General features: G+C 47.8%; 1 protein-coding gene across 1 annotated transcript in view; it reads right to left on the bottom strand.

Annotated features, from left to right (window-relative positions):
• ZC3H18 (zinc finger CCCH-type containing 18) overlaps positions 1–12,231 on the bottom strand; it is a 53,556-nt gene that overhangs the window by 30,249 nt on the left and 11,076 nt on the right. The window contains exons 4-9 of the mRNA XM_056862749.1: positions 11,781–11,935; positions 9,067–9,159; positions 5,734–5,891; positions 3,481–3,513; positions 1,359–1,485; positions 19–287 (exon numbers count right to left, since the gene is read on the bottom strand). Of these exons, the coding sequence (XP_056718727.1) occupies positions 19–287; positions 1,359–1,485; positions 3,481–3,513; positions 5,734–5,891; positions 9,067–9,159; positions 11,781–11,935 (835 nt within the window). The remainder of the gene's footprint in view (positions 1–18; positions 288–1,358; positions 1,486–3,480; positions 3,514–5,733; positions 5,892–9,066; positions 9,160–11,780; positions 11,936–12,231) is intronic.

The raw sequence follows: 12,231 nt of genomic DNA, 5'->3' as shown, positions 1-12,231 counted from the left end.
AAACAACTCTGCCCATACCTTGGCGGCTGTGGCGATCTCGGTTTTGGTTTCTCTTTCTCTTTCTCCCGCTCCCTCTCTCGATCCCGGTGCTGCCGGTCCTTCTCGTCCCTCTTGATGCGTTCCCGTTCTCTCTCCCATTCCTCTTTCCGCCGCTGCCGCTCCTTGTCACGCTCCCTCTCCCTCTCGCGCTCTCGCTCCCGCTGCCGTCGTTCGCGCTCCCGCTCCCTCTCGCGCTCCCGTTCCCGTTCGCGCTGCCGGTTCTCCCGCTCCCGCTCTCTTTCTCTTTCCTTGTAAAACAAAATGGAGAGAGGTCAGCCTCCCACCTGCATCGGTTGCAGTTCTTCAGCAACATAACGTGGCCCGTAAAACTCTTCAAGCTAGCGGGGCGTCGCATGGTGAACTGGCATTAACGCTGCTCAGATCACCCAGGACCTGGGCTGGAGACTGCAGAAGTCCTTGCGATGGGGGAAAAAAGCCAGACTGTCTGAATCCACCCAATGCAGAACAAACATCTGAGGCCCACCAGAGGAAAAAGTCCAGGAGGGTGAATTTTATCCCTCAAGGACTGCTACCCCTGCTTCTACAGGATAGGTTCCAGTCAACATGGCTAAAGATGGTCCTTAATAAAATGGCCTGCCTGGGCCTTTCTCCCCCTACCCTGTTAGCCATGGGCGTAGATCAAGCATCAAGTTTCTTGAAGCAAAGGGTGGGAGACATTGAACGCCAGACAGACCTTGGAAAATCACCATTTTCCCCAGTACCTGATAAATCTAGATACTTGGTCTCACCTGCAGCTTATTTTTATCATCTTGAGTCTATTAATCATAGGAAGGCCTTTACCCTTGCCAGATGCCGGGCCCTACCATCGGCTGTTTTAGAAGGGAAATATAAGAAGATCCCTAGATCAGAGAGGTTATGTCCGTGTGGGACAGGGGACACTGAAACCATTGAAAATGCACTGATATGTTGCCCATTCTACCACGAAGTTAGATCAAAGCTTATTTCCCCCCTACTTGGTAAATTCCCTGATGAGTCAATTGAGCTTTTGGCAAAGAAGCTCCTATTAGGAGAAGACCCTCAGCTTACGCTCCAAACCGCCAAGTTCTGCGCTGTTGCTATTAAAATATGCAGAGCTTTATTAAAGAATGATCATTAGAATATTTTACAATTTTATCAATTTTAAGGTGATAATTTTAACCAGGGGTTGCTTTTATTGACCTTACACCTTTATATGTACGGGCAGTCTGTGATTCTGTGGTGCAAAACTATTGTGTCTGGAAATTTTGATGTGTTGGCCCGTGATTGGTCAGTCGACCGTACCAATAAACTTGATAGTCCAAGAGGGAGCAGAGAATTACCTTACTCAGCCGGTAGTTGCGGTATGGATCCGGGTCCGTGTACTGCACCCGGAAGTTCTCGTATTGCCCACCTCGCCAAAAACGCTCTATTTCATAATCATAACTGGGATCCGTATATGGGTCAAGCCTGCAGAGATCAAGGGAAGAGTTTAATTCAACGCTGTTGCGACTGTTGGAAAAACAACAACATACATTTGCTGGCAGCCCTCTGAATCATTCTGCTAACCAATTCTTTGTCCAAACGCTCGCATTCAGAAGGGGACAGAAACTTTTGGAAGTACACTGGAGAGCACTACATGCACAGAGAAGAGTTATTAGGATAGGTCAACCATGCAGTGTCTTCAGCGACAATCTAACAGGCTTTGGCTCACAGGATCATTTTTGGAAAAACTGTTCATTAGTCGTGCCTCCCCCAGGCTCAGTTTATTTATTTACGGTCGTATGACCAGCAGATAAATTGATCGATACAGAGCCAGAATTACAATTCTGATGTGCTAAACAGAGCTCTCCGCACTCTAGTGGCAATGTAACCACACTTTGCCGCTGTGTAGGAAACGCTGGCATGCCTTCCCCAGGTATTTGCTAGTCTCACTAGATGCCAAGGACCTGGTTCCAGCGACCATGTTTGCTAAGCATACTGCCCACAAGCATTCATTCACAGGGTGAAAAAAAATAAGGCAACCTCATGACAACAACAACAAAAGGGGGGGAAACCAAATGGAACTCAACCAGAGTACTGATTCCAAACCAAAGAGGTTGAGCTGAAAAATGCTAAAATTACAAATATATAAATTTTAATAAGGTGCACATTCAAGTTAAAAACATGGGCCTCTAGCATCGGCAAAACTTTCACATTCAGTGTATACAAACATGAACACCTGCGATGTACAATCTTATATTGACCAAAGTAGGATCCAAAAAAAGGACCAGATGCGTTTTGGCCTAAGAAGGCCTTCCTCAGTGGTCAATAATATAGTTATAATTTAGCACACATCCTGATAATATAATTATATCATAAAGAACAGTAAAAAATGTATAAAAGCCCTTCTAGTATAGTGAAGCTCCCTGTATGTTTATTTACACTTGACCTATTACACTGCTTGATGTATACACATCCTTAAGAGCCCGGCATGCAACAGAAGGTGAGACATGGAAGCCACGTTCTAGTATATAAGAAATAAATAAACATCTTCCCTGTAGGATTTTTGCCTTTTCCTGTTCAGCCCTAAGACTGAGAGGGGATATGATAACCATCTTCAAGTACTTGAAGGGCTGTCATAGAGAGGAGGGTGCCGGGTTGTTTTCTGTTGCCCCAGAAGGTCGGACCAGAACCAATGGGTTGAAATTAAATCAGAAGTATCCGTCTAGACATTAGGAAGAATTTTTCTAACCGTTAGAACGGTTCCCCAGTGGAATAGGCTTCCTTGGGAGGTGGTAAGCGCTCCTTCCCTGGAGGTTTTTAAGCAGAGGCTAGATGGCCATCTGTCAGCAAGGCTGATTCTATGACCTTAGACAATTCATGAGAGGGAGGGCATCTTCTGGGCATGGAGTAGGGGTCATTGGGGGTGTGGTGGGAGAGGTAGTTGTGAATTTCCTGCATTGTACAGGGGGTTAGACTAGATGACTCTGGTGGTCCCTTCCAACTCTATGATTCTATGATACTCTGCTGCTGAGATGGAACAGCAGAGCGGCCCCTGACTCAAATCTCACCCCTGCCATGATCTTACAGGGTGGCCTTCAGCAAGCCGCTCAGTCTCCTGCTTGCCCTCGCCCCACCCACCCATGATATGGGCACAATGGCAGCCCAAAGTGGGACCAACCCTCAGCGTGGAAGCAGCCACAGATGCAGCTCTGCTGGCTGCCCTTCCTTGCTGGGGGTCACCAGGAAATGCGCACCACTGTCTGGGCTCCAGAAGTGGTTGAGCGATGAGGAGGGCAACAGTTACAGTAAAACACCTGGCAGCCTCCAAATCAGATCACGCTAAAGCAGGAGTTGGTCAGCTGGAAACCCTGCCTTATACAACCGCAGATAATGAACTAAGAATTCCTAAGAATTACGAGGGATCAAAATAAAAACAACAGGGCCCTGCTGCGAAGGCAAGAGAGATTAGGGGCTGCTTACCCATAGTTAGCATTCTCTTTGATGTCCACCTCGCTGGAGTTTTTCAAGAAAAGGTGGGGGGGGGAGAAAAAAGGAGACTCGTGAAGTCTTCGGCCATTTTCATACATTATAAACTGATCATAGCACAAGATTAATGATCTTAGCATTTGGAGGAAGGGAGTACATGAAAAGGAATCCCATTTTATGGCAAGAAAATCCACAACCAGAACAAGTTATTCAGAGTAAGATCATTGCTTAAATCTGCAGAATTATTCAATTCCTCTGAGCCCTGAAAAGTAGCAAGGAATGCTTGTCCCTTATCCTCTGACAGCTCTGCCCAAACCCTCTCTGGATCCTGAAGTTTAACCTGCCTGTATGTTTTCAAGCTTAAAGTGTCGGCCACATGGACTAGAAACTTGGCTTGAAAACAAATCTACACAAGCCAAAACTGTGCACCTGTGTGAGGACACAGCTGTCAGAATGAAATCAGTGCATCTACTTGGGGCTTTTTCCAAAGTTGGGAGCCTCTCTTCCCTGTATTCAGCTCACACTCCCTCAAACAGATCACGATGGGTAGCCATGGTAGTCTGTCTGTAGCAGTTAAAAAAAAGCAAGAGTCCAGTAGCACCTTAAAGACTAACAAAATTTCTGGCAGAGTATGAGCTTTTGTGACTCACGAAAGCTCATATCCTGCCAGAAATTGTGTTAGTCTTTAAGGTGCTATTGGACTTTTGCTCTTTTCTGCTCCCTCAAATAGGTTAGCTCTAGCCCGATTCAATGTGTTGGTTTTGACATGAGAGAGGGCCTTTTCGGTGGCAGCCCCACAATTATGGAACAGCTTCCCCAGGGAGGGGCACCTGGCCCCCTCACTTTCCATCTTTAGGAGGCAGCTGAAGACGGTTTTATTTAGGACTGCGTTTGATTAAAGCAGTCCTAAACTGTGGTTTTAAATTTTGGTTTATGTATTTTATGTTTCATATTTTAATGTAATTTATTTCATGTGTTAATATTGTCAGCTGCCTTGGGCTCCATTAAGGAAGAAAGGTGACTAATAAATATTTTAGACAAAAAATAAAAATAAACTTTGAACGAATGATCTACAGGGTTGATTCATGAAGGCCGGGATCTGCTGGCGCACCAAGCAGGACTGTGATCTGTACACACAGCTGCTGCAGCTCCAGGGGCTTTTCAATGTAAGAGCCCTGCCGGGTCAGACCGGCGGTCCACCTAGCGCAGCACCCTCTTTCCCACAGTGGCCAGGCAGAGGTCTGTGAGGTCAATGAGCAGTGCACCAAGGCAATGCACTATGAGCCAGTGAGTTCCGTAAGTTAACCATGTCCTGTCTGGATAAGTGCTTTCTTTGGTCTGTTCTGAATTAACTGCCCACTGCTCTTGAATAGTGGGGCTCTCCACGCAAGAGGATGGTGCCGAGTTGTTTTCTGTTGCCCCCAGAAGGTCGGGCCAGAACCAACAGAACTTCCATCTAGACATTAGGAAGAATTTTCTAACAGTTAGAGCAGTTCCTCAGTGGAACAGGCTTCCTCGGGAGGTGGTGGGCTCCCCTTCCCTGAGGTTTTTAAGCAGAGGCTAGATGGCCATCTGTCAGCAATGCTGATTCTGTGACCTTAGGCAGATGATGAGAGGGAGGGCATCTTGGGCATCTTCTAGGCATGGAGTGGGGGTCACTGGGTGTGTGTGGGGGAGGTAGTTGTGAGTTTCCTGCGTTGTGCAGGGGGTTGGACTAGATGACCCTGGTGGTCCCTTCCAACTCTATGATTCTATGAAGACAGGTCTGCTAAAATCCCTCTGAGTCAAAGAGTCAGAGCTGATGCAGCAGGGTGTGTGTGGGAAGCAGGAGGGAACCCCTGTTTTACAGACGCGCACCCAAATGCCAGGCAAGCAAAAAGTGTGGCTCACAGCACTGGAACTGTAAACAGAAGAGTATTAACACAACCACGCACAGCTGTCCCATTTGGCATATGCACCTCCGTATGCGGCACGGACCGCCAGGCAGAGAAAGGATGCTCCAGAGAGCAGAGAGGAAGAGATCTGCTGGAACGCGGAAGCTTCTTCAGAAGCCAGAGAGCACACGAGAACGCCAGCAGTGGCGCAAGGTGCTTCAAACAATTAAAGCACTACGTAAATGCGGCCCGCAGGGCTAGCCAATGCTGCCCTCTGCTGGATGCCGCGCGTAAGCAAGTCGAGGCAAGAGAAAACCACAACAGGAAAAGCCCGCTCTCGGCCCCCAGGGACCCAAGCAGAACAGTCCCTTACGTCGACTCCCGGACATCCTGAGTGATCCGGTAGTTCCAGTCTCGGAAAAATTCATTCTCCTTGTCGAACTCGCGCTCGTCCTCCCCGATGGTCACCGTGAACCGTTTCTCCTCAAAGTCCGGCTCCTGCTCTTTCCGCATTGTGGCCTTTTTCAAAACCTAAAAGCGCAGGAGGGAAGGCCCCGTCAGAGGTGGCACCAGGGACCCTCAAGGAAGGAGACTCCCTCATCATGAGACAAACCTCTGGTGTTGAGAAAGACCCTTTTGAGCCTAAGACCCTGCTGGTCAGAAGATGCAGCACTTAGTGAGATAAACCTCTGGGTCTTAGGCTCAGAAGGGTCTTTCTCTTTTTTTAGTTTTTTTTTTTAATTATTGAATTTTTATAGGATACAAAAAGAGAAAAGTGGGGTCAGGGGGAGGCAAAGCATTGACATGTAGTTGAGCCCGTGTCTGGACTGAGTCTCCATCAACATCACAAGAGAATATTTCATTGACAACCTACTATTGATTAGTCATCGCTATTCAAAATATATGGTCTTTCACTCACAATCATACTTGTTATACAATAAAGCTTACAATTTCCTAAGATAATATAATCTAGATCTACAGTTATTTCTTTAAATATAAGAATATTGCTAGGGTAAGACATATAAAAGAGTTGCCACCTCCGCCTATGGTCATCTGTCATCTTCCTTTGAAGCAAATTAATTAATTTTGCCATAGACGCATATTCCAACATCTTTGTAATGTACTCTTTTAACTCTGGTGTCTTCCTGCCTTTCCAATACTTTGCAAGAAGGGTCTTTCTCAACACCTGTGACCCAAGAGCCTTTGGCTGGAGATGCTAGGGAGTGAACCTGGGGTCTCCTGAGTACCAAGCAGCTGGCGCTGTACCTCTGAGTCACAGCCACTGCCCAAGTGGTTTGATTCTTCCTTAAGTGGAAGAGAAAGTAGGCATATAAAAACCAACTCTTCTTCTTCTAATTCAAGGTATTGGTTTTGTCCTTTAAAGCTCTACGTGGCTTGGGACCTGTCCAGGAATTAAGAGAACAGAGAGAGGCCCTCCTGACTGTCCCATCGATAACAGAAGCTCATCTGATGGGCATATGAGAGAGGGTCTTTTTGGTGGCGGCCCCATGATTATGGGACAGCCTCCCCAAGGAGGTATGCCCAGCCCCCTCCATTTTCAGTCTTCAGGAGGCAGCTGAAGACAGATTTATTTAAGACCGCATTTGACTAATTCGGTTTTTATTTACTGGAAGTCCTAATTGGAAATTTTAAATTGTGGTTTTTTATAACTGTTTTATTTACATTGTAAGCCGCCTTGATTTCTGCAAGGCAGAAAGGTGGCTAACAAATATCTAAATAAGCACATACATAAATACTCATTTGGATCATTCTTACTCTGGAAACCAAGTCCTATTTGGTCTGGAGACCAAGTCCTATGAGGAAAGGTTGAAGGAGCTGGGTATGTTTAGCCTGAAGAGGAGAAGACTGAGAGGGGATATAATAACCATCTTCAAGTACTTGAAGGGCTGTCATAGAGAGGATGGTGCAGAGTTTGTTTCCTGTTGCCCCAGAATGTCTGACCAGAACGAATGGGTAGAAATTAAATTAAAAGAGTTTCTGTCTAGACATTAGGAAGAATTTTCTAACCATTAGAGCGGTTCCTCAGTGAAACAGGCTTCCTCGGGAGGTGATGGTCTCTCCTTCCCTGGAGGTTTTTAAGCAGAGGCTAGATGGCCATCTGTCAGCAATGCTGATTCTATGCCCTTAGGCAGATGATGAGAGGGAGGGCATCTTGGCCATCTTGAGGGCATGGAGTAGGGGTCACTAAGGGGGTGGGGGGAGGTAGTTGTGAATTTCTTGCATTGTGCAGGGGATTGGAGTAGATGACCCTGGTGGTCCTGTCCAACTCTATGATTCTATGATACTCTGCTGCTGAGCTGGAATAGCAGAGCGGCCCCTGGTTCAAATATCACCCCTGCCATATCTTACGGGGTGGCCTTCGGCAAGCCGCTCAGTCTCCCGCTTGCCCTCGCCCCACCCACCCATGATATGGGCACAACGGCGACATGCCGCCTTGAAGGGCTTCTGTAAGGCTTACGTCCAGATGCTGCGCGCGAGGTGCTTCAAACAATTAAAGCACTACGTAAATGCTAAGCATCTGAAGTCCCTCCCGAGATTTCCACGCCGGGAAATGACGTCTGGGAGGCAGGTGGTTTCTTTCTCTATAATAACCGGTCTGTGGGCGATCGCAGCGTTGAGCATGGCTCCAGCATGCAGGCCGGCCATGCCCTCTCATGAGGCAATGCGCAGAAGGTATTTGTAACGCATGATGCTTAGTACATAAACAACATTAGCTGACGCGACACCCGCTTTTGTCACCCTGAGCTCTGGAAGTAAGCTGCACAGCAACCTGGGCATTTAAGGAAATATGTTGGTCAATTAAATACGTAAACAGGGTTTCCTAGTGAACTTGCCCGGGAAGGGGTGGGGAGAGATAATATTGCACATGGCCTGGAACATGTTGGCATGTCATTGAGGAAATCACTAGCTTGTGGGCTGTGGCTCAGTGTGAGGACGCATACTCTGCATGGAGAAAGCTCCACATTCAATTCCAGGCGACTTCTAAATAACAGCGTCAGAGCTGAAAAGGACGTTTGTCTAACATGACAAGTATTAATCTAGTACAGTTGCAGTCTGCCCTTCTTCCAGGGGTGGCACACAGTTATCACTTCACCAGTTTATCCTCACAACAACCCTATGAGGTAGGCTTAAGCCTCAGGGATTGTGACTGGCTCAAAGTCACTCAGCTCTTAAAGATAATAATAATAAGAATTTGTTTTTACATCCCGGCTTTCTCTACCACTTAAGGGTGACTCAAATCAGCTTACAATCACCTTCCCTTCTCCCCCCCCCCGACACCTGGTGAGGTAGGTGAGGCTGAGAGAGCTCTAAGAGAGCTGTGAGTAGCCCAAGGTCACCCAGCCAGCTCCATGTGGAGGAGTGGGGAAACCAACCCGGTTCACCAGATTAGCCTCCGCCGCTCATGTGGAGGAGTGGGGATTCGAACTTGGTTCTCCAGATCAGAGTCCATCGCTCTTAACCACTATACCACGCTGGCTCTCCAGAAGAATGGGGACCAGAACAGCAGCGCTGCCACTGAGAGGAACAATCTTGCCAGTGGCTTCTCAATCTGGCTCTGAAAAAGATGGATAGGATGAAAATCCTTTACCCACTCCAGTGTTCATGGAGATCACACCTCCTGTTTTTAGGGGATTTACCAGAATTGCGTTTTCTTTCCCTGTTTACCTCCAAACAGCTGCCTTACCTCTTTAGCTTGGCGAAGGCCCCTTTCCCAGGCACTTTCTGTCGGAGGGTCTGGAGGAGGCGGAGGCAATATTTCATCAACAGCTGGTCCTCCCTGTTAAAGGGGGGGGGGAAAAGTTATGACTCCCGAAGCAAGAAAAACATTTTCCTTCCTGCAAAAGCCTTGGGGGGGGGGGCTGCCCGTGTATCCCCCTCAAAACTGGAAGTGCCTGGGAAGTTCATCGAACTTCCAGAGGGTTGCAACAATCACCTTTTCATTTATATTATGCAAGAGCACCACCTTTGCCACTCATAACCTCAAGAGTCAGAGCCTCCCTAAGGCCAAGCGGGGGGTGGGTGGGGAGTTTATTTCTTCATGAGTTTACAGCCTGCCCTCTTCCAGGAGGATCGGGATAAGTTGTTCAGCTGTTTACAGCACTAATTGCTTAGCATTTAAAAAACACATTGGAAAGGTATAATTCGTTCGACGACTCTAAAAGACTTCAAATAGGTTTCAGTTTGCTCATAATCAGTCTCCCCCCACCTGCACAAACCCACTTGCCAATGGCAGGTATTCCTGGCCCCCTGTGAGGGAGGCCACGGTGAGAAGAGGACTGTGGCCGGACCTGACGGCTGCTCCAACAAAGGCCTGAACCAGAGGAAAGGGGCTAGCAATCCCTGGGACTGTTCTTCCTCTTCCTCCTCCTCTGCAGGAGTCACAGGAGACGCTCCACCCATCATGTGCTGCCTCCCACCAGTTGCTTCCCAGCCCACTGCCTTCCTTCCACCCTCAAGTCTCATGGTGCCTTTTAAGTAAAGGATTAAATAAAGTGCCGGTTGCTGATCCTGTAACTTACAAGATGAGATTCCACTCATACACTTTGGCCTTTGGGCCTGTCTGTTTATTTGGTCTTTTTTTTTGAAGTAATTACTCAGATCCATTTTGCCTTAAAATATTCCTTGATCCTTGAGGATGCTTTTGTACTCTTAAAATATTTGCCTGTCTCCTGGAGATTAACTGCTGGTCAACAGAAATGGACTCTCTGGGCCCTTGCTGGTGCTAAAGACTTATATTGCAACACTGGGGAGATAAACGCCCCCCTTCAGTAATCCACTGGATTGAGGACCTTACAACTTTGTCAACATTTGAAAGTACAGCGTACAGACGACAATTCCACATGGATGTATTTTTAGATATTTGAAAACCTTTTACAGGTGGTGATCTGTAGACTTGCAAACGTTGTTGACATATTTTTTAATTTCTTTGTTTGGGGCAATTTTTTAAAAGCCTCACAGTAAACAGAGAAAGTGGCCTCATCACCAAGGCAACGGGGATGTGGTTTTCCAAGGCATTATGGGATCTGGCTTACGGCTGGCCCTGTGGCCAAGCTCTCTGCCATGCCAAAATCGAGGCCACAGCTGCTGACCAGTCCGAGAAGCACCCTGTGCGCCAACTGGCCGAGTGCTGAGCAGCCCCACCAGCTTCCCCTGGCCTGCAAAGTGGACCGGCAGCTGCCTCTGCATTTGCATCTGCTCCCAAAGCTCCATGCAATATGAAAATCCCCCCTTCCTAGTCCTCTGGGATGCACAAAGAACCTCTGAGATGCACGAAAAAAGGTTGGTGGGGACCACAAAGAGCAGCTGGCTCTGTAGGCCCAGCCAGGCTCCCAGTCTACTGAAGACAAGCATAAGCTGGGAGTCACGTTGGCCTCCATAACATCCCTGCAGTTAACAGAGATTGCAAATTTCGGGCCAATCTATGATTATTATTAAGCACAAGTAGAGCTCTCTGTTAGGGGTCAGCAAAGAACACAAGGCTCTATATACAGGACAAAAGGACTTCTGTGCCAAGCGTGCATGTTTTTCGCCTGCCCAGATGACCTGCCGGTTGGATTTCTGCAGAATGAGAACATTGAGAATGAGAAAAGGAACTGCCTTTTCTCCATACAAGCAGGCCCAGGCATATTTCATGACCCTTGCTATCTGGCCCAAAGGCTGTATTGCAGGAATATTAAAACAAAAAGCAATAATCATACAGTTTACACAAAATAATCTGACTACAGGATTTGGGTTTCCAAGCACGCAACAGTCCTATGGCCTGGAACATGATTTCTGGAGTCTCCTTCTTGGAAAACAGTTTTAAGTATGCGAAGAAGAACTAGGCCCTTACAGTGGTGCCTTGTAACCTGCTAGCTACTGCAGAACAATCCAAACCAGAGATGGGAAACAGAGAATAGAAAGGGGGGTCTCTTCAACCCTTACTGCCTGGTCATGTTTGTAAGCATGGAAGGAGCTGAGATTTCGGCAGCAGCACATACATCTCCTCTGGAGGCCTCTGCAGCAAGCCACAGTACGCACACACCTAAGTGATCTCAGGCAAAAGAGCTAGGAAAGCCCCTCTGCAAACATAAATTTATCTGGGGTGTCTCCAATCAGGGCTGTCTGTGACTACAAGCGTTGCTGGCTTTCTGGTTCCTCATAGCCCAGGTTTTCTAACAGGAATAACCCCGTGACAGAGCACACAGGGGCCGCCAAAGGCCCCTGGGTCCTCGTCTCCTTCCTCCAGTTCCTGGGATCACCTGCAGGCCAACACAAGACAAGAGGGAGGACCCGACCGCGCCCACTCAATGCTCCTCACTTGCCTGGTGCTGCTACAGATTCCAAAGTAATGCACCTTGCTCAATGAGTCAGCATCCAGAATGAGAAGAGTTTGGTTTTAAAGTAATGCTTCCATACCCAAGGGTTGGCCGGCATCAGTGGGTGAGGGCCAGGGCCAATAGGTGGGGCGCCGTTGGGCGAGAAAGGGTCTGGCTTAGATATCAAGGAGTAGTTCCCTTTGTCATTCACGCCAGGATGAATAAACCTGCAGTTCATGCCCCAAGTGCAGTGACCTGTAGAGAGGGAAAAAGCACAGTCAAAATGGGAACGGAGCACGTGGAAGAGAATCCAGCCTTTCCAGAAGAGATCAGACGATCTTGTCGTGTGACAGCGTACCAAAAGTAGTTCTCCGCAGAAGCGACGCTGCGCGAACCAAAGCAGGCCTGAATCCTGGACGCCCCATTGATGCTGGAGAGCACAGCCACCTGCCGCAGCTGAATCACGTTATCCCAGCCTGCCTGCTCTCATTCCCTAAGCTCTGCATCATTGTTGCTGTAGAAGAGCCTCAAAACCCAGAAATGTTAAGACC

The sequence above is a fragment of the Euleptes europaea genome, chromosome 17 (assembly GCF_029931775.1).
Source record: "Euleptes europaea isolate rEulEur1 chromosome 17, rEulEur1.hap1, whole genome shotgun sequence".
Taxonomy (NCBI): domain Eukaryota; kingdom Metazoa; phylum Chordata; class Lepidosauria; order Squamata; family Sphaerodactylidae; genus Euleptes; species Euleptes europaea.
The sequence above is the reverse complement of the archived record's forward strand: the minus strand, read 5'-3'. Positions and strand labels throughout refer to the sequence as shown.